Here is a 22,880-nt window from a genome sequence, read left to right on the forward strand (position 1 = left end):
TTAGATAATATAGTTTTATATTAAAACATAATACGAATCACATTGATTCTCTCCCCTCTTGTTTTCCATTGGATGTAAGGGCCATAAGTGGTCTTTGTACAGTCTAAATTGCCCCTAAGGGACATGATGTAGTGCCAAACACGATGCAAGTTGACGTGCAATCTCAACCGTCCCTGAGATACAAAGGAGTTTGAGGTTGTTTGTGTGTGTGCGTACATCCCCCCCCCCCCCCCCCCCCTCTTCTTCCCTTTCTCTCTCTCTCTCTCTCTCTCTCACACACACACACACACACACACACACAATTTCGAATCTTGATGATCGATCTTTTTAGGAGTCTTGAGTCTCCCTAGAGCCTCACTAGAGGTAACCTACATACGAGAAATAGTTGACATAAATTAACTAAATTTGAATGTTTTTACAATAAATTACCCTACATTTCTCTATTTTTGTAGGTTTTCTCACCAACAAATTTAAAATTTAGAAAATTTTAAAATTACACTAACGTAGGTTTTTGTTTGGAGTCTAGTCCTTTTAAAGGTCCTTTTCAGACTCGAATCTCGATGCGTGAGTGTGTGAGAGAGAGAAGTTGGGTGTTGGTGGGTTGACTGGCTCGCCCACGACTCCATGCACATTGCACACACAGTCAGTCTCTCTCTCTCTCTCTCTCTCTCTCAGTCTGAGTAAGAGCTAAAATGGAGACGAAGATCTCAAGAGAGGAAACAGCGATGGTGGAAGGGGAGGCAAGAGAGGCATCGCCGTCTCCCTCGCTTGCTCGCTTGCTTCGAGTTGTCTATCGCGTCAAGAACTTGGATCAGTCTGTTCGGTGAGAATATATCTCTCTCTCTCTCTCTCTCTCTCTCTCTCTCTCACACACACACACACACACATATGCACAGTACACTCACATGGTACAGATCGGTCATCAAACGGCCGGAGGTTCCTGCACACGTGTTCCAGCCAGCTGATATTGTCGCTCATGGGGTACTCCATGCTGCTTGGCTGGCAGGTCTGCAGGCCCGTAAAGCTGCGTTGCAGATGCAAAAAGCAGCAAGAAACAGACTCCAAATTAAAACACTTGTTCATTGGCGCCATGGCGATCGACTCATTTTGAACGCGAGGGGGGGTGGGGGGGCCTGGCCTATATCTCACACGGGCATGGGAAGAGATGGGATCTACGGTGGGATGATTGAGGATCGTAGATCTCAGGCTTCCGTGGACAATGTAAACTCGAGAAAAATGTAAATTTGGGTACAATGTAAACTCGGGTACCCGAGTTTACTTCGTCCCTCCCCCCGACCCCCCGGTTGAACCCATAACCTAGGGTTTGAGGGCCATGTGGCCTATCCACCACACCTCCGCACGTCACTGTGGAATGTACACGTTTCCATGGATTTTTGACGTGCAAAAGTATCGGGGCGAGCAAAAGTATTTTTGTAAACTCGGGTACCCATATCCGAGTTTACAAAAATATTTTTGTGACAAGATCTACGGTGCGCGCCTAATGTCGGGGCCCAAAAGTGATGGGAGCCTTTGATCCCATCTCCCATGTCCGTGTTAGATATAGCTGAGGGTCGGGGAGGGGGGCTTTCGGGGGAAGGCAATCGAGACTCTCTCTCTCTCTCTCTCTCTCTCTCTCTCTCTCTCTCTCTCTCTGTGACACACACACACAGACACGCATCGTGACGCACACACAGACGTCTAATTTTCATTAAAACCTCCGCTACATTTGGCCTTAACATCTAGTAACCAACGGCCTTTTCCTGTAAATATGTGTGAATTTCCATTGTCATTGCTTGCTTCACACTGTATAGTTTTGTGTGAAAGCACTTCTTCCATGTGGGCTTCCTTTCGTTTTGCAGTAATTAAAGATCTCCCATGACACCATCTAACACGACCCTAAGGTGGTGGGATCGATGGCTCCACTTTTTTGGTGCAATTTTGAGGAGGACAAACGGTTGAAAAAAAGTCAGCATGTTGATCCCTCGTCAAAGACTTTCAAACCCATGATCTCACGCTTGGCAGCCCGACGCTCTAACCACGTGCTTGCGCGGGATTGCTTGTCCCCAAAGCCATTCCACTTCATGATAAAGTGAACTCAGACAAAGGGAAAAGTAAATACGCACAAAGAACGTAAACACGAACAAAAAAGTAAACACAAACAAATCAGACGGCCTTCAAGGTTTTGCAGAAAACACGCTTCACTCTAACATCGTCGATTCCACCGCCTGCACTTCATTTAAGATCCCGTGTCAAATAGTACTGAGGATAATCTCCCTCTAGTATGCCATCCTCGATGTTATACACCATGCTTAGTAGACCTTGTACACAATATACAAGGTCTTAATTGTCTTCTCTCATTTTCTTCTAGATTTTATGGTGCATGATAAAAAAGGGTAATCTAGAGGGAGGGTTCACGATGCTGAGGGCTCACACGACTGAGGTGTAGTTGTTGAAGTCATTGAAGCTGGGCTAACGTAGTCTCAGTTGTTTGCGAAGAAGAAATCGGGTGTGTGGGGAGCCGGAGGTTTAGAGGCTTAAAGGGGAGCCACGATCTGCATTTGTTGGTCCCACAAAGCATTAGGGGGCATATTCCCTCCTTGTGCAAGGTTGGGAGTGGAAAGTCAGTGTGTTAGAAGAACTCAAGTCTGCAGCTTGCTTTGTTACTTTTTGCACTTATTATCTCATAGTTATCGTGCTTAGTATCGCCCTCGAATAACACGCTTCTTTTCTTCTTAATAAGCACGATTTTCTCCCTTCAACTCACATTCATCATCCTTAGCACTCTTATTTTCTATTTCAAGTATCTTATTAATCACGCTTACTTACTGTAACACTCCTTAGTGTTGGCCTTAGAGGATATTCCCACCGGGCTTTACCACCAGGGGTCTTTGGGCCTTGAAGCTCTCTGCTTGGGGTTCGTTGGGCCAATGGAGAACTCTCCCAAACTCTCCTAATCTAAGGCGGTGATGGGGAGTCAAGCGCCGATAGAGGACCAACATGCCGGTCTAAGTGGAGTAGGTTTGGATGTAGGTGGAGAATAAGCAAGCAATACTGTTGGAAAAGGATGTGGGCAAAATGTCTTGGTCGGGTTAAGCAAAGACAAACTAAAAAGACATAAAGAGTAGATTGAAAAGGAACTTGTGAAGATCTTAGCTGCTCTTTGACTGAACAAAAGATTGTTGGAGGATGTAGAAAAGCCTGCCGGTCTCCAAGATGTTGTCAAGGGGGACATGTTCTTTGAAGCCCTCAGGAAAACACTCCTACAAAGAGTAGAGATTGAAGATGCGGTCACTGTTGGAGTCCCACCAATCCTGATGAAGAGATAGCTTGCAAAGCTAGCAAACACGACACTGGTGTTTGGCTTTATGGACAGGACTCCTGCCAAAGCCGAATTGATCAACTAGCTGTATAGCACCAATGCCTCAATCATGGTGGATCGGTGATGATGGTGCCATACCTGGCCAAAGGATTCTTCTCGGTGCATTTCAATGATGAGGCTTTAGTATCCAAAATCCTAGCCAGGAGCTCACTCTTCTTTAACAGGGCGTCAATGTGTGTGCTTCCATGGGATCCCACGTTTGAATCCGTTGATGCTTTCGATGACATGTGCTCGGTGTGGGTTGAGTTTGTAAACCTCATGTTGTGGTTGAAGAACAATTTGAGAGATCTAGCAGCATCCCTTGGTACCCCTCTTCTTGTGCCAGCTGCAAGAGTCAGTGGGAAGACTGCAAGTAAGGTATGCATTTGGTGGGATCTTAAAAAGGCCCAACCCAAGAACTTAGTGGTGAATGTGGGGGATGAAAGTTATTCCTTCGAACTTTGACACTTTTTTTTGGTGTGTGCTTCAAGTGCAACAATTTTGGACACTTTGTGAGGGCTTGTCCCTTGGCCTTGACAGTGACTGCAGATCCGAAAGAAGGGGAAAAAGGAGTAATATCAGACTTGCAAGAAGTGGTTGTCATAGATTCTCCACCACAGATGGATGTTGAAGCTATAGGGAAAGAGCAACAAGCTAAGGAGATCCCAGCTACCAAGGAGAACATTGTGAAGCCCTCCCAAGTCAAGAATAGAAACAGAAAGGCCACTCAAAGGTACCGTCTCTTGTCCACAGCCAAGCCAAAATCATCAACTCTTGTGGTACAAAAGATTGTATTAGCATCCTCATTGAGTAAGAAAGAAGGTGGTTGGCAACAGGTATCCACCAACATATCCGGTTTGAATCTCAAGTCAGAGTGTCAACAAGACAATTTCTCAAGCTGAATCCAACCTCCTTGAGAAGGCCTTTTTAGAAGATGAGTGCTCGCTTGCGTTGCAAGCTCTAGGCAAGGAGAAGTCTTTTGATTGGGAGGGACTGACTACAGAGTCCTTTAGAGAATTATGGGATGATCTCAAGGTTCCTATCACAAGTATGGCTAACCAAGCCTTGCTAGAAGGGTCTTTGGATTCCAATGTTAAGAGAGGGCTCATAAAACCTATCATGAAGATTTTATGCTGCTCTCAATTGAAGCACTACCGCCCCATCTCTATGATGCCTGTGGAATATAAGATCATTGCCAAAGTTGTCGCCCTTGGATCTCCCCACTACTTAATGAAGCCATCTCCCCGGATCATCATGGATTTATAAAAGGCAAGTCTATCTATGATAATATTTTGATAGCAATGGTTGGAATTGAGTATCCTTCCTTCACTAAGCAAGAGTGTGATTTACTACAGTTGGGCTTGGACAAGGCCTATGATGGAATTATGTGGTCATTCATAGAAGATGTCATGAAATCTTTGGGTTTTGTTCTCGACTATGTCGACTACTCCATACTCTAGGAGATCGTAGTCACTCTGAGCTTCTATTTGATGATAGGATTGTGGACACTTTTGAAGTCAAAAGATCTATCAAACAGGGGTGCCCTCTTGCCCCCTTGTTATTCGCCATCGACTCACACCCGCTAATCACTATGCTAGAAGATTGTGCTGCAAGGGGGGAGATACAAGGGTTGGCCCTACCCAGCAACAACTAGCTCCGGGAAAATTTATTTGTAGATGATTCACTCGTCTTTTTAAAAGACTGCCCCTAGGTAATCTAAAAGGCTCTTGAGATTGTGCATACATTTTTTGTTGCCTCAGGGCAGCAATATCTAAAAGTCAAGGTTGATCTCTCTTTCACAGGACGACTCATTCAGCCCATCTTTTTGGACAGAAGAGATTGTCTCAAAAGGTAAGTTTTTTTGGCATCTAGGAACCCCCTTGGGGGTGGGCTTAATGCATAGAAAAAGGTTCTAGTGGGTCTTAGAAATGGTCAGGAGCAAGATGAGAAGGTGGAAGTATGTGCTTAAGGTGATCAACTCCTTCATGATCCCTTACATTGCTTTTACTAGCTTGCTCCTAAAAATAGCCAAATGTGATTGGAAAGAGTTTTTGAAACCGATTAAAAGGTTTTTATGGAAAAATCACACCAAAGCCTTGACACCTTGGAAGTAGGCAAAAGGGGACGTAGTCACGAGACTAGTGGAGCAAGGTGTTGTTGGGATCCTCAATCCTTCCGTTCATGCGAAGTCCCTTTGTGCCAAGTTTGTGGTTTTGATAGCAAAACAAGACCAGGCATGGACTATTATGACTTACCATATGATAGACTAGGCGAAGCTCTACTCTGAAGGGGGGTGGTGGAAAGGGATCGAGGTTCATGACAAATTGCTTGCTCCTCAATGGGCCAGATTGAGAATGAGTAGCATAATGGGTGAGTTGGTGTGAAAGTGCAACAGAGCTACGAAGGCTTTGGAGTGGGGGGAGTTTACCAAATACTTCGAGAACTCTATAACAGTCTGGTCCCTATGGCTAGCCAGAGCTGTTGGTATACTTTCGGATCCATATTGGAGAGATATTGATAGAATGGTGAATAACAAGGGACTCCAACGTCTGACCAACTTGTGGGATGAAATCGCCCTGAATTGGAAAGAGGCTGACTTTGTGGCCTCCCAATTTCACCTTAAAGGTATAGAGAGGGTGTTGATTAATAGAGCTTTTGAAAGTCTAGGCAACCTCTTAATGCCCTTTAGTATACTCAACTTTGAGTGGAAAGCCTGGAGATGGCCATAAAGTAGCCACTTCCTCAAACCACAAACCAAGGCCATATAACTAGCTCTTATACACAAGGCGGATTGGTTCGCCCCCCTGAACAAATGGTGGGGCAAGCAATGACTAGAGACTCGGTGGTTGGCATCTACAAAGAACATATGGGATCCTCAATTACCCTTGTCAATGAAGAGTTTTCTAAGGAATGTGTTATGGGAGGCCTTGCCAACAGGTGACAAGATCTTAGCTTGAGGAATAGGCTTTGATACAACAGGTGACAAGATCTTAGCTTGAGGAATAGGCTTTGATACAACAGGTGACAAGATCTTAGCTTGAGGAATAGGCTTCGATAAGTGTTCGGGCTACAGAACTGCTAGGGAGGATTTGTCCCATTTATATCTAGAGTGCACGGGGGTAAGAGGCCTGGCGGATAAGGTGTGCAAATGGATCCAAAGGACTTGGAAGATTGGGTTTTCCAAGAATGATCTACTCCTTGGACGGAAAGGGATGATAAGTCAACCGTTTTTGTTATGTACCCAAGGCGTTAGATTTTGCTTCTTTCGTCAAGTTTGGAAGGCCAAGAATGGTCAAGCATTCGTCTAGGAGCTTTCGATAGCCAACTATATAGAGATTATCCACGATAGCAAGGAGACTATTATTGGGATTGGAAAAAACAAGACTTACCACCAAGTCTATGTCAATGTGATGTTTGCGAGGATGGAGCTCCTTTCTGAATGTAAGTGGCCATGGATCGAATTGAGCATGGTGCTGATGAAATGGTTTTCTCCTATTAATATAACCTCACATATTGTGAAATTTGCAATAAAACAAGACGAAAAAAGTGATAAAATCACGAGGCCTGAAATAAATATTGAAATTGCACACCATCTCATTTGTCATAGAAATCTATATACAAGCCCTGATTGTGTAAGTGGCTTAGAACCCTTCATCTGAATTGTATCAACAGCTTTACTCCAGTGTAGAGAAGACAAAGTGGACCTTTTCTCCCCACCAAGATGCCATGCATCACCTCCCATAGCCCTGAACTGAGAATATTGATGCCATTAAGGCCACTATTTTTGGACCTTTCGAAGTCGGCATAATAGAAAATACAGTTTGAATGCTAGCTTTGAGTAGCTTGACAAACTTTACAAATATCATAAGTCATGATGTAGCTGCACACCAATGGCAGACCATAATGCAGAACCTTATAATCTTGATACATTTAGTAAACAGACACAGACATGCGAACACATTCTGCTTCCTTGAGCTCCTGATGACTACAAAACTCATGAATTATCATGATTCAACATATTTATCAAAAAGACTCCAGATCAGCTCAAAATGAGGTTTGTGCTAGCTATCCTTGTTGTATATTGTTGCAAGCGTTGTTGCTGCTGCTGCAGAGCATGGACTCCTAGCAGAGGTTTGGCTTGACACCTCTGGCCACTATGCGGCCCAGCTCCACATCAGCACTCCCCCTCAGCCCAAGCTGCTCTTGCTTGACATAGCCCAGAATTCCATATGGGTCCAATGCAATGAAGCCCCCAACTCTGACGCCGCTCGGCCCTTCGTTCCCCCAATCTCAACCACTTTTCACGCCGTCATTTGAGGCGGATCTCCGGTCTTTGTCGACTTTCCTATCGCCAAACAAATGCAGCTGGTGGCAGATAGCTTCACCCTCAATGCCACTGATGGCATAAACCCAGGACAACATGATGTGGAAGTGAAGGGCATGAAATTCTTCTGTGCATCGCCATCACCACAACAACCAACCGGCATCGCAGGCTTGGGGCGAGGTAAGCTTACTCTACCCTCCGCATTGGCGATCCATCAAAAGCTTCCACACCGATTCACCTACTGCTTGTCAGGATCTGCTCAGACTCGGACTCCCCTATTTCTAGCCTCAAGCAATTACACCTTCTTGCCAGGGCTGCAGTTGAGCAACTTGCAGCACACCCTCTTTTGAAGCCCACAAAGAAGAGGACTGGCTACAGGGCAGGCTTGCTTTCAATGAAAGTGGAGGACACAACTCTTTCCATACATCCAAAGGTATTTAGGGGAGGGTTAGAGGTAAGCACAACATAGCCTTACACAGAGGCCAGCATATGTGGCGTTGGTGGATGCATTCCGGCGAGCGGGATAAGGCGAGGGTGCCCTTTGAGACATGCTACAACGAAAGGGGTGGGGCTGACGAGGGTGGGGCCGCCTGTGAATGTGATAAGCTTTGTGTTTGGAGATGAGAAGGGCACAGCAGCTGAGTGGCCCATGTATGGGGCTAGCTCCACGGTGTTTGTGAGTGAGGATGTCATGTGCTTGGGCTTCTTTGATGCAGGGCCTCTGCCGGCGGCTCACTCTGTTCTGGATACGTTACCAAAAACAACAGCAGCTGCCCATTTTGTGTTACCCCCTCAAAACTTTAGTTACCTCCAAGGAAATTTCTCTTTCACATTTGCACGTTAAAATGAAGGAAAGGAAGACACGGCAAGTGAGATAGAGTGAAAGAAAAATGCTCTCAAAAGATGTGCATACTAAGCTTTGACTAGTAAAAGAAGATTTTTCATACAAGAAAGATCTTGATTCCTAACTCCCATTTTATTCTTTCAAGGCCAATTCTGGAATCCCAAAGCACATGATTATTTGTTACCCTCTTCCTTGAGGCTAAATGCACATGCCTGAGGTGCAATTGCTCTACCTCTGTCAGAGTCACTTGTGAGTGTGAAGAGAGGGGGTAAAACTTCTTTGAATAATAGCTTACCCCCCTCCATGTGGGGGTCAGCTTAGTGGCCTACTTATTACATAGGTGTGGGGGGCACCTTAGTGACCTACTTAATCCATAGCTCTAAAAGCCTCTATGAACATCCTTGTAATTAATGCTTGTATCATACTGTTATATTTTTTTTTTTCTCATATTAACTCTTAAAATACTCATCTCTTATGTTCATGATGTTATGCACAGGTTCTACACTGAATGTTTTGACATGAAAATAAAAGGAACTTTTGAGTGTCCTTTGAAGCAATATGCGGCCGCTCTCATGGGTTACGGGTCTTCAAGCACACATTTCATTTTGGAGCTTAGATTTTGTAAGTTTTCAACATCCTACAATCTTTCATACGTTGCCAATGAATTTGAAGCTACAATGAACATGCTCAAAACCTAGTTGAAAGCATATAAACACTCAGAGGATTATTGACATTTGTGAACACCATCTCGATGTGAATGCTACTTTCTCTGCCTTGAAACCAAAAAATGTGACTCTTTGCATTTTAAATAGTACTTATGAATGAAACATCTTATGTGATTCCTCTTTTTCTTATGTTATTGATTTTACCACTTTCATTGAGTGGAACATTTACCATGATCCGTCCTATCTTTCATTGAGTGGAACATTTACCGTGATCCGTCCTATCTTTCCAATGATGTCGATATTATCAAAGTGCAATGAAAGGTGTGGTAACATGAAGGACGAGAGAGAGAGAGAGAGAGAGAGAGAGAGAGAGGAGGAGGAGGAGGCGGAGGAGGAGGAGGAGGAGAAGAGAGATGGACAAGAAGAGGACAGAGAAAGAGTGCTTAAGTTTTGTAGTCCAAAGATAGTACAAGGTACTCACAATTTTCCAATGTGGGGATGATCTATTGTAACCTACAATAGATGCATCGCTGTTTTCGAAGCGTAAACACTTGCTAGCTGTACCCTTCAAGTATCTGAAGATTTTATTCATTGCTTCCCAATGCTTCTTGCCACGGTTTTTCATGTATATACTAACCACTCCCACTGCATGTGTAATGTCTGGTCTTGTGGCTACCATAGTGTACATCAAACTTCCAACTGCTAAAGAATATGACACTTTTGCCATTTTCTCTTTCTAAGCAATTGTCTTGGGAGAATCGTCCTTGCTAAGTTTGGAGTATGCATGCATTGGGGTACTCAATGACTTCCCCCCTTGCATACTAAAACGTTGCAAGACTTTGTGGATGTACTTTTCTTTAGATAATTCAAGAATTCCACATTGCCTGTCTCTCTTGATTCGCATACCAAGAAAGTGATTGGCATTTCTCAAATATTTCATGGAAAACTGAGTGCTTAGCATCTTTTTCAACTGATTGATCTCATCAATTGATTTACCTGCAATAAGCATATTATCTACATACAAGATCAAGGTGATTAAAGAACCATCATTCAATCTCTTTGTGTATAAGCAGTGATTCTCTTGACTTCTTATGTAACCTTGAGATTGCATCAATTTGTCAAATTTTTGATATCACTGCCTTGAACCTTTCTTGAGGCCATAGAGTGCCTTTTTTTATACCATTGCCTTGAACCTTGCTTGAGGCCATAGATTGTCTTTTTAAGTCTACAAACCAATTCTACCATGGTTGGCTTTTGGATTTCACATTCGAAGCCCTCTGGTTGTTTCATGTGGACATCTTCATCTAGATCCTTGTGAAGAAATGATGTGCATGTCCTGGATAGAAACCAAGCCAAGCACAATGCCAAGTGTAGTCATCTTGACTACTGGAGAGAATATCTCATCGAAATCCACACCTTTTTGTTGCTTGAAACCCTTCGCAACCAGACAAGCCTCGTACCTAGGCTTGGGATCTTCCGCTGTATACTTCTTCTTGTATACCCACTTGCAAGGTAAAGCATTTTTTTCGTTTGGTAATTCAACCAAATCCCATGTCTCAATATCCACAATCGAATTGTATTTTGATTGCATAGCTTGCTCCCACTTTACACTCGTCTATTTGTATAGCTTCTTTGTAGCAAGTTGGCTCTCCACTATCATTGACCAAAATGTGGTGTACAAACTGCTCGGATGCGTGTGATACTCTTACAGAGCGTCTCAGTGCTTGACTGCTAGACTTTTCTCTCTCCATAGCAATAGTAGTATCTTGCACTTGAGGATTATGTGCGACATTACTAAATTGAGTTGGTTCAGAGGGTACATCCTCAAAATGAACACGCCTGTACTCAACTTCTTTGATGGGCTTCTTATGCATTTTTTATTCATTGAAAATCACGTTTGAGCTACAAATGACTTTGTTGGATTCTGGGTTCCAGAGACGATAGCCCATCTCTCCATTTGCATCATAGTCTGTAAAAATGCATTTGTGTGACCTGTGATCTAACTTGCAACAAAGTTCTTTGGACACATGTGCATATGCCTCACATCCAAATACACATAAATGCTCAAAGCTTGGTGTTTTCCCAGTCCATAGTTCCTTTGGAATTCTGAAATTCAAAGGAGAACTAGGTGCCCTGTTGGTGATGTGCACTGCTGTCAGAACATTGAAAAGACCTCTTCCTTATGCTTAAGGAGGTACACCCACACCTTTCTGGTAGAATTATCTATGAACGTGAGAAAATAGTTTGCCCCCCTAGAGTTATATGTGGCATTGGACCACACAAATCATTGTGCACTAAGTCTAGGGGTTTGCCTAGTTTCTTGTTCAATGGTGAAGATGTCAACCTAGGCTATTTGCCATATAGACAATGCTCACACAATGGACAATCCCGGTAGACTAACACAGGTAAGTAGCCAAAATGTTGAAGTGTTTTCATTCCATTTTGGCTAATATGTCCTAGCCGTCTATGCCACAATACAGTAGACGACAGCTCGGCAACATAGATAGAGTGTTCATCAACACTCAAAACAAACATAGAGTACAGGGATTCGTTCTTACAACCTTTTGTCATGACAAGGTTGTTCTTGCAGATCAGCCAACAACAATTACCAAAAACTGTAGTGTAGCCAAGATGATCCAATTGCCCTATAGAAAGCAAGCTCTTTGTAAGATTGGGCACATGTTTGACATTTTGCAACACAAAAGTAGTGCCACTATGCATCTGAATGCCAATAATGGCTCATAAGAATCACCAAGCTTGACTATGCCATGCATGGATGCATAAGAGGAAAACCACTCTCTATGCGGTGTGACATGAAAACTTGCACCAGAATCAATAATCCAATTCTGTGCATGCCCTCATCCTGTGCAACCAAAGAATCTGGAGTGAGATCTGAAGTGAAAATGAGAACATCTGAGGGATCTATTGTCACCTCTGCATGAATCTTTGTGGGCATAATGATCATCACTGGAGGAGGAGCATCCTCTACTGCAGTGGTAGGTATGGGAGACTCAACCACATTGAGCTCCTCTATCTTTACCGTACTTTTGCCTTTGCCAGAATTATCCTTTTGCATGTTTTTATGATCTCTTAAAAAACTGTGATAATCCTTTTTGTAATGGCTCTTCTTGTGGCAATAGTTACACGACATTTCTAGCACTACGGTCTCTACTTGAGTTCCTATGTCTGCTAGGACTACGAGGATTTTGCTCTCTACTTTTGCTTTTGTATTTGTTCCTATCAGGGCCTCTTGCCTTCGTTGAATTCCCAACCATATATGCATCTCCATGAGTAGCACCGTCGAGAGATTTCGTCGAATCTCTTCAGTGAGCAATGCATCTGTGACAACATTGAATAGTAACTTGCCATTCGGAGCCGAATTGCTAATGGCTGTGCAATAAATTTCCCATGAACTAGGTAGAGAGCATAACAAGAATATAGACTCGAGTTCTTTGTCAAACTCCTTAAAGCCTTGAGATGTCAACTGACTGAACAAGGAGTTGAACTCATTTAAGTGACCAGAAATTGTGCTACCTTCTTCCATGTTGAGCTTCATAAACTTTTTCATGGGAAAAACTATGTTGGATGCACTTTTTCTCTCCCATGCTGAACATAAGCTATCCCAAAGTTCCTTGGTTGTTGTCTTCCCTATGATAGTGAAGAACACTGACTCCGCTAGATGTAGACGTATCGTAGCCATGGCTCTTGCATCCAAAATCTCCCACTGAGCTTGTGTATAGTCATCATCCTCTGCACGCTCTTTCAACGATTTTGATAGACCTTTGTTTGTCAAAACATCTTTCATGCGCTCTTTCCACATGGTGAAGTTGTGGCCATCGAACTTGCGTATGAAATACTCCTCCTTTGCTGAAAAATAAGCCATTACTGACAAGAGGGTTTGAGAGGTGCCAAACTATGGCAAGAAGCTGAAAATTTTTGGGCAGAGTCTCCTTTGTATGAGGAGTCAAAATTCAACTCAAAATACGTATAAATGTGCCAACTGCACTAACTGGACATTACTGCACAAAACCACTGCTGTGTGACCGCCTACTCGACATAAAAAGCACAAAAAACCGTCCAAATACATATCCTATGGACATTACTGCACAAAACCACTGCTGTGTGACCGCCTACTCGACATAAAAAGCACAAAAAACCGTCCAAATACATATCCTATGGCGAGGGTACCAAAAATGGGAACTCCAACTACCTTTATAACCGAAGTGTCTCAACATTCGAGCACACCCGAGCTCAAAGAAAACCTCACGCTATTGACCCTCCAAAAGCTAATGCAGACACAAATGGACTAGCGACAATCTCAAAAAGGGCTCTTTCGGTCCAAATCTCAGAAACGGTTGGGAAAAACTGTCAAAATAGCCAAAAAATGGCTCCACGCGTAGTACAGTGGGCAAAGTCTGCAACGCAAATATGTACATGAGTGAATTGCGCTCAAATAGGCGCCAAGGACTGCTGCATGCAGTAAAAGTGATCCCTACGGGGATATCTGCTCTCAAAAGAGCTCAGTAGCACTAGGTGTGCTCACAGCAAAATGAATATTTCAACGCATCTATCCGCAAAGAATCTATTGTTGAAATCTGCCAAATCACCTGTGAAAGCGCTATGTTTGGTAATCTGGATAATCTGTGTGTGAACAGACTGAAAACCCCTCTATAACCTGTAACCTGAGTGTTAGTGTCACTATGTGCTGATTTTTGCCACCGGGCAGAAATGCACTAGTCGAATAGCTGCCAAAGGTATCGTAGTCAAAAACCGTGCCGTACAGCGTGGTCGGTGCGCTCGGTGCTGATGCCAGGTGTCACTCCTCTATGGTAGAGGCACCTCACCGTGCGTATGGCAAGTACAGTTGTCGATCATGGGAAAATGTTGTCCGCGTGAAATCGGTGTCAGGTCGGATATCGAGAAATCCGTCGCAATATGTAAAGATGCCGAGCCAGTGCGCTAGAAATGGTGTCGAAAAATAATGTGCCGATGCGGAGCAGTGAATCGCTGAGGTCGGTGTCGTCTCCCGCCGTCGGACGGGAGTGGCTAGTCAAGTAGCCACAAACGTCTATGCTCAAAATCGGTGTCAAGGAAATTTTTTGAGGTCAAGGTCAATATCAATGCCGAAAAAAATGCGCACACAGTGTGTGTGTGTCAACGTAGACGGGAAATTGAGGTCGATTTTGGAGCCAGATATTCACTGTTTTACTCTCTCTCTCTGTCTCCCTCTCTCTCTCAAAGGCGGTCTCTCTCTCTCTCTACTCAAAATCGGGACTCGGAGTCGGTGTCGAGAGAGCAGAGGTCGAAAGTCCAAAGATAGGAGGGGGTGTGTGTGAATGTACCCTTGCACACACAATGAGTTTTAAGGCAAAAAAAATTCAAATTTTTCCTCCACTGTCGAGTTTGATGACTTCCGACTTTTGACGAAGACTACGGAGCTTGAGTGTGTGTGTGTGTGTGTGTCGATGACCTGCTACTGCCAGGCTTGAGAAGTTGAGAGTGTGTGCATGTTATGCATTTGCCAGCGCTGTCTACCTTGCTTGCTTGATGCACTACAGTTCACTCCTGCTGCTCGCTTTGCTTTGAAACTTCAAAGCCTTCGATCGATGCTCAATACTCGTGCTTAATTGGAAGCCATGCCCTGGTGCACGCTGCTTACAGAAGGTGTGTGTGTGTGGATGCCTTGCTGAAATGCTCGCTACCTGTCGAGCTGTTGCCCAATTTTACCCAAGCTCTGCTCGTTGCTCGATTCTGTCAAGATGCTCGCTACCTGCCTGATTCTTGCTCTTGGTTTAGCTTGCTTCCCCTTCAATTGCTCAAGGCCTTGCTTCTGATTGAGCGCTGCTCGTGGCTCTGTTTTGAATGTGTGTATGGATGTATTACACGCATCATCAAAAAGCTTGAAATTGGCTGCTCATGCTCCCACAATATGCCCCGCTGCTATTGTGCTCGGAGCTTACACCCCCCATTTTTCATTTTGTGTGAACACGCACATGCACGCTACTGTAGCACAACTGCCCACGAGCCACGGCTATGGATTCTCGTGCTCAGATGTGGCTGGGGTTCATATGCTCTCCTTCACGATCTCAAATCCAAGCTCCTTCATTCTAAGCTCAAGCTCCGGTTTTGGCTGCAAGTTTCGACTGATCTCCTCCCTCGATCTCCACTGCAAGAGCCACCCGTGCTCTGATACCAATTGATAAGTGTTGTTGCGGAGTGTGCAAGAGAGGGATGCATGCAAGAGAAGGGGGAAGAGAATTGGGGAAGGGGATGAAGGAGAAGTTGCACAGGGAGTTGGGTTAGGGGAGAGGAAAGTGAGAGATTACATCAACTCTCTCACTTTGTTTGCTTATATTGATTAGTGGAAAAAGTAAATAAGGGTGGTTTTTCACACCCACCTGGCCTACACCTCCACAATGTGGAGGAGATGTAACTAATCCTATGAGACTTATACTACTCCATATATATATTTGATACATTTATGTCGAGGCTATGTTAGAAGCGTACACCAATCATTATGGGATCGCTTTAAAGGAAATTTTGATCTTTTTGAAGTATTTCTCGCTTAAAGATTATGATCCAGATTTGAAAAGCTAAATGCTTTGTTTAGAGAATGGTTGGTAGTTTAATGTAATCACTTTGGGCAAAGAGAAAGTTCCTTAATCAATGAGCAAGAATGTAAAGGAGAACGCATGTATTTTATAACGAGAATGCAAAATTGCTTTAAAGGAAAAGATATGCATGCAACTAGGTTGGATACCAAGAATCATGATGAGTGGGAGCATTCTTTTCCTTGGACCATAAAGCTTTGGAGAGTCTTGCTAGTGCTACTTCTCTCAATTGTAGCATGTGAGAGAGGCTTTTCAAAGATGAACAAGATCAAGAGAAAGTTTCACAATCAATTGTCTCTTGAGAGTTTAAATTTATTGATTTTTTTGGCTATGAACACTACAAAGATTGGAAATCCAAAAATGTACGTTGGGATGAGTGTTTGGAAGCATGGAAGGCCATGAAGAACAGAAGAAGTGAATCCATAACAACAACATGATGTGGAGTGAGCTTAACAAGGATGTAGTTGACATATGACTTTTCTTTATCTTATTGGTTTTTCAATTTGCTATCGCATTCAAATTTATGGATATGCATCATGGATTCATGACATTGTTTAACCTATTTAGAGGAGCCTATTGAAGTGCAAGATGCAATTTAACTAATGTTGAATTAGAGTGCTCTATTATATTGTATCTTTTCCATTGTTATTTGGTGGTGAATTCATGTGCATGCTCACTTGCTCCATAAAATTCTCTATCTGTTTTAATGTATACATATCTTCCCATGTGATTTTTCAAAAAATTGCATGTTTTAGAAATTAGGTTGGATTTTATTTACTACCCATAGACATGTATGTTTTTTCCATGGCTCTTATTTTGTAAGATTCAAATCTTGATTCTGGTTGGATATCAAAACTTGTTGGAATGGCTATGAATATTGAAAATTATATTTGGAATGGCAGTGTTAAAAATTTTCATTCCATGGGGATTGGCAATTCTTGAAAGTGAGTGTCCATTGAAATTCTAGGGTGCATGTCAAATCCTAACATTAATTTTTTGTCCTCGCCATTCCCGCTGACATCCACAACACTTTCCTGCTTTTCATGTGACATTTTTGACGCCCCTTGATTGGTGGATGGCCGTCAAATCCTATTGTCGGCATGTTCTTTAGAAACCCCACAAAGATTGAGTCGAAGGTCTAGTTGTGTTGAAAACCCTTCCACATCCTAGGACCTACTCTTTGAAGGAAGTGTTGACAAATTTGGAGAAGTCTAATTTATCCTCTTTCCTCTCTATAGGAGGCTGCTCCCACGAACTTCAAGTGCAACATTTGGCTACGAAATGTGAGCACCTAGCTCTGATAGAATGTTGGATAACACCATGGTTGAGAAGGTGAAGAAGAAGAGTGACAGAGAGAAGAGAGAGGAGAAGACCTTGTACACACAAGAACTCAACCCAAAATAAGAGTTTAATTAAACAAATAGATACATATATAAAGGATCCTAATGTCCATGGCAAGTGAACTTAAATTGATTTACTTGACAATTAGAATTTGCATGCCCCAATGGCTTCAGTCCATGGATACCACTTGATCTCCCTAACAACCCCATGATCCCTAGGAGTTGGTAGTACCTCACACGGTTGAGCATAACCACAAAGAATCCATCACTAAGTAGATCTAGACGGGGAACCAAGAGATGATGTCCTCCAATAATGAAGAAGGCATCTCACAAGTCGACTCCACCACTACATCAAGCACACCACTCTCTAGAGAAAATTGCAGGGCACAAGGATAAACAATCATGTCCACCAATTTCAAACAAAAGTGTGCAACCGCAATCAATGTCTGTAAAGGTCCTATGAAGCTGTGTTAGTTGTATATGCTAACTCCTCTTATATATTAATGTATTAGAAAAAGGATAAAATATATTAGTCATGGAGTTGAAGCAAAAAAAAAAGAGATATAAGACCAAGTTTAAGAATGAATATCATTGCATTACTAATAACCCTTGTAGCTTAGGCAACAACTAGCTAAAGGATTAACAACTAAACAATCAAACCACAAAATGATAGCTAAGCCATACAACAAAGCTATAATGGGTGCTCCTTTTGTAGTCTCTAGCTCCATCACCATGTGTCAATGCCCTTTGATTGAGTTATGTGACTATGTGTTGCTATCTATCATCAATCATCTAGTACTTGCCATCAAAAATCTTCTAGGATATTTTGATCTTCTCCAAAGTCTTTGTTGCTACTCGGCCAATTTCTCCCTCGTTAAGATGCAAATGGGAAGTGCTAATGGACTTCTACAACATTTCAAGATTTTTGAGCTATTTCCTTGTAGTTTGTACTATTTTTCATTCCTCTTACCTTCATTTAAAATGGGATTATCTTAATTCTTAATTGGCTCTAGGCTAAGCTGATTAGGCAATCCTTCCTACACATTGCACACCACCAATGTTACTTCTTTTATGGATTGTCCCACTAGCAGAGATTTCATAGCATACAGCAATGTGTTTTGATTGTATATGAGTATGCATTGCTAGACAATGCCCAATGTTAGTTGCCATCAACAAATCTTCTAAGTGATCGTTCCCATAGTCTCCGAAGTCTTTGTTTCTAGAATCTAGTTGGCAAAATTTTCCCCTTGTTAAGATGAAAAATAGAAGCTCTTGGACTTTTAGAAACTTGAAAGATTGGTTGAACTATTCACTCCTATGTTTAATTGGTTTTTGTTCCTCTTACTTTTAATTGAGGGGGCTAATCTCAATTTTCAATTTGGTCCAGACTACGCTGATGCAAACCTTTAATATCCCACACAATGGAGACCACCAATTTTACTTCTTTTATGAATTGTCTCGTTGCTAGGCATCTGCCTCAATTTGTGCTATAAAACTCTATGTCGCTTTAAAACATCAAATGTAAGCGACCGAGTTATGAAGGCCTCTACAACTTTTTTGCAAAACTCACAATTTGTGAGTGAATTGTATTAAGCACAACATACAATCACAAAACAACCTCAAGCTCAGAGCCTTGAGGTGTTGAAGATTACAACCTGGATCTCTAATGCCTCTCATCGAGGCTTATTATCATCGGCTTAACAAAGTAGGTGAACCATATCTCTAGGCTTTACTTATCTCATAGGATAATAACACGGCATGAGTAGCCCTAGAGCAGTCATCCGAGTCTTGCTTGTGTCAGAGCGTAAAGATCACCACTCTGCTTTCTTGTCTATTCTTTGAGAAGCTTTCCACGTCAAGATCTCCTTCAAACACACGACAACTCCTTGCCTGCCATATATGATGAAAGAAGAAGTACCTGACAGTTTGAATGAAGATGAGAAGAGCAAGAGTTCTCAACTTCTTGCCATCAAGGAACATGTCAGTTCTTTAAGAATCTGATATGCCATGTCCTTTGGACCCACTTGCAAATTTTCTCTGCCAGGCCTCTAATCGCGTGACATTCCATGAATAGGTGGGCTAGATCCTCACTAGCTATCCTGCACCCCAATTTTGATATGACCCAATGAAGGCCTCTAGAGCTTTCAAGATTCTCTATTTCTTTTACCAAGAGCTCTGATACCTTGTGGCCTTTATATGTAACACCCATTGAGGATTATCGACCTTTACATGTAGCACCCATAAATGATTATCAACTCATGCCCATGAATATGTACTATGGGAATGGATACAATTTATACATATATGCATATATAGACATGATTGTATGCAATACTTTAGTGGGTGCATATGCATGTATGTCAATAGATGCAACATACCTAGGGGCACATTTATGTACATACTTACACATGCATTTGTGTATTTTGGGGGAAGGCGGTGGAGGGAGAGAGAGAGAGAGAGAGAGAGGCCTTCCAAGTTCTCTTTGTTTTGTGGCTTATATAGCTTATAATCATGATCCTTAGCCACATTAAAAGACACCATCCTCAAATATACTATGATTAATTCAATAGCTTTTATAAGGGCACTCATCTGTAAAGTTTCCTTATTATATTAATTTTAGAGAAAGCTAAAAAGGATTTATACGTGCTTGCAGACTTTGAGATATGTGAGTTTAATGTGGGTAGCGGATTTGGGCACATCGGGATCAATGTTGGCAATGTAAGTTAGGTGATTACATTTGATAAATCGTTTTATTATCAGATTAATCGAGTGCGTAAATTTGCTATATAAAAAAAAAGAAATCCCTTCAAAACACACATGTTGCAAGCATAAAAGAAAACAAAGTTGATGCAAATTTAGAATTCAAACTTTTTAAAACATAGATTTACATTCCTTTTCCATTAATAAAAAAATTTATCATGAAACCACCAATCTATGTGTTTCTGGTTGAAATTGGGTAATGATTGATTTACAGGTACAAAAATCATTAGAATCTATAAAGAGTAAGGGAGGCAAAGTGACTAAAGAGGCAAGGCAAGTGAAGGGAGCTAGCACTATTTGCGCTTTTGTAGAGGATCCAAATGGTTACGAGATAGAACTTCTACAAAGAGTCTCCTATGGAGGGGATCCATTGTGCCAAGTCATGCTTAGAGTTGTAGACTTGCAAAGTGCCATTACTTTCTATGAAAAGGTACAAACCACATTTCTCTATCTTTGGTTAATTATTAACTTTAAAACGGTCTCAACTCTTACCTCGTAGACATTGCTTTTTTTGTTCTTTGTGCTATCATTTACACATAATTATAGAGTATTTTAAGAAAACCTGCTCTTGCCATGTGGATGTGTGCACGCCCACACAAGTACCTCCTCTCTCCTTGCCCCTTTCTTAATAGAGAGTTTCCATCGATGCAAAAACCACTATTAATTTTTTTAGATGGACAAAACAATTAACCAAAAAGAAGGATGATAGGAAGAGGTTCTAAAACGATACTTCTTTCGTTTTGTTGGTTGGGAGTCTAAACTTCCAAGCAATGCAAGAAGGGAGAACACTAGATGAGGAAAGGAGATTGCATAGACTAGTGAAATTCAAACAAAAACATAGACATATTCAATAGCAAGCAAAAGAAGAACACTAATCTATCTGAGGTTTAAGGCGCACAGGCAGAGAGAGAGAGAGAGAGAGAGAGAGAGAGAGAGAGAGAGAACTCCAACTAGGATTTCTAGTGGGGTTATGAGGCTAGAGATTTTCTAATAGGAGAGCCTAGAGTAGTGAAAATGGTTGCAAAAACACAACTTTTGCAACCATCTCAGGTAACTAAGTGTGTCACCAAAAATTATAATAGGTCAAGAGATCCATATGCTCATGTCTCACTCTTCAAACAAGTTTTGAGAGCTAAACAGGTTGCAAATTTCCACACTCAGTACTAAGGATTTGGGCTAACATTGGAGGGAACAACCTTGACATAGTTTCAACCTTTGAACAAAAGATATTCTTCAAATATAGAGTAACTTCTACATGAATTTGTTGAAGAGTTCTCTAAAATGGGAGTTAAACATAACACCGTGTCCCAAATCTAGGCGTTCAAGCAAAGTGAGAACGGGAAAGTGAAAGAAGCTCTCCTTTGCTTCAAATAGTATAGAGAGTTGTGCTATGGGAGAGTTACCACTAGATGAGAGGCTATCAGTTCCTTTTATGAAGGGCTCAAGGAATGAAACTCTCAAGAAGGACCTACATGTGAAAGCATGCACAACATTTGAGCACCTCAATAAAATCTTTATATCTAGTAAATAATTATAAGGCATGCGTAGAGATGATAGAAGATGCAGACAATGCGAGTAGCAGTATCTCTTCTACAACAAGTGAATCCACAATGAAGCAAAAAGTTTAAACTCCTACCATGCCAAACATTGATCAAATGGTTGAATAAGTGATTAGGAGAATGAACCCGGGCTATAGACAGAACGTGAATGTACGGTAACGACCAACAAGGAGATATGACACTTGTGGGGGGATCATCCCACCCCATGGTGTAACAGTCATCCGAGACCAGCAACAATAAATACACAATAAATTTTGAAGTGGTGTACTATTGGGCAGAAATGGACTAACCATGAAACAAATGAGTGTTTTTATAACAAGAATTACGTGAAGAAAAGTCATATGGACATCCAAGGATGCAACCATTGCCACCACTATCGAGATACCTAATAGACGTGAATAGTGTAGCCCAAGGGGGAGACAAGCCTCAACCAGTGTTGGGCCAACAACCTCCTTCATCTCAAGAGAATCGACGGAGGATGAGAATGGAGGGAGCTTTGGAGGGAGATTTTTCTAGATTTTACTCAACTAACTAAAGGCTTGCTTCGCTCCAAAATTAGTTTTTGGAGCAAGCTTTTTGGAGAGATATATTTTTTTAAAATCACTCTCTCTCTCTGTCTTTGTCTTATGTCCCCCCCCTCTCTCTCTCTACATACACACACATATAAATGTGTGTGTGTGTGTGTGTGTGTGTGTGCATGTGTGTAGAGGGACACCATCATCGCTCAACAAAGGCTAGTCTCGGTGATGCTAAAGACTAGAGTCCCCTACTGAGCAACAATTCGTTCTCCTGAGATCGGATCAAAGTGCACTCACATCCTTGATGGGAAGGTAAATTAGTAAGTCATGCCAATCGGGTGGAATGGCCTCTTCAATCTCTCTAAGGGTGCATTTGTGAAGATGAATCTGATGGTCGGGTGCAAGACACCGGCAACATCTAGAGATTCAAAATGAGGACGGGAATGTGACAAAGCATGATGCAAAAACTATTGCCAAGGCTCTACCCCTAGAAATGATTAGTGTATTATGAGCATCACAAGCAATGCCTTGTTGTGCATCTCTAGATCAATAATCCACAATCCTCCCTCCTCTCTCGACAAAATGACTATGGCCCAATGGACTCATGGTCCAATGTCAGTAGAGCCATCCATGCCACCCCACAAAAAGTTGCGTAAAAAATGCCCAAGTGAAGAGTCTCTCTCTCTCTCTCTCTCTCTCTCTCTCTCTCTCTCTCTCTCTCTCTCTCTCTCTCTCTCTCTCTCTCTCTCTCGTTTTCAAGAAAAGTGTGCCTCAAGTTAGCCTTGAGCTATAGCCTTGAGCTGGTTGGAGAACCAAATATTTTGGTGGAAGGGTGATTCTTTGGATTTAGGGGCAGAAATTCCCCCTCTCTCTCTCTCTCTCTCTCTCTCTCTCTCTCTCT

General features: G+C 42.2%; 1 protein-coding gene and 1 pseudogene across 2 annotated transcripts in view; both read left to right on the top strand.

Annotated features, from left to right (window-relative positions):
* The first annotated feature begins 579 nt into the window (after positions 1-579).
* LOC147421527 (putative lactoylglutathione lyase, chloroplastic) overlaps positions 580-22,880 on the top strand; it is a 67,300-nt gene continuing 44,999 nt past the window's right edge. The window contains exons 1-4 of one of the 2 annotated variants that reach the window (XM_086502836.1): positions 580-823; positions 9,023-9,147; positions 19,796-19,860; positions 20,117-20,332. In XM_086502836.1, the coding sequence (XP_086358962.1) occupies positions 693-823; positions 9,023-9,147; positions 19,796-19,860; positions 20,117-20,332 (537 nt within the window). In that variant the 5' untranslated portion in view covers positions 580-692. The remainder of the gene's footprint in view (positions 824-9,022; positions 9,148-19,795; positions 19,861-20,116; positions 20,333-22,880) is intronic. The other variant, XM_086502835.1, reaches the window with a different exon arrangement.
* LOC147421528 (putative aspartic proteinase GIP2) lies at positions 6,905-8,541 on the top strand (annotated as a pseudogene).

The sequence above is a fragment of the Adiantum capillus-veneris genome, chromosome 27, assembly GCF_014529385.1.
Source record: "Adiantum capillus-veneris isolate H3 chromosome 27, ASM1452938v2, whole genome shotgun sequence".
Classification (NCBI taxonomy): Eukaryota; Viridiplantae; Streptophyta; class Polypodiopsida; order Polypodiales; family Pteridaceae; genus Adiantum; species Adiantum capillus-veneris.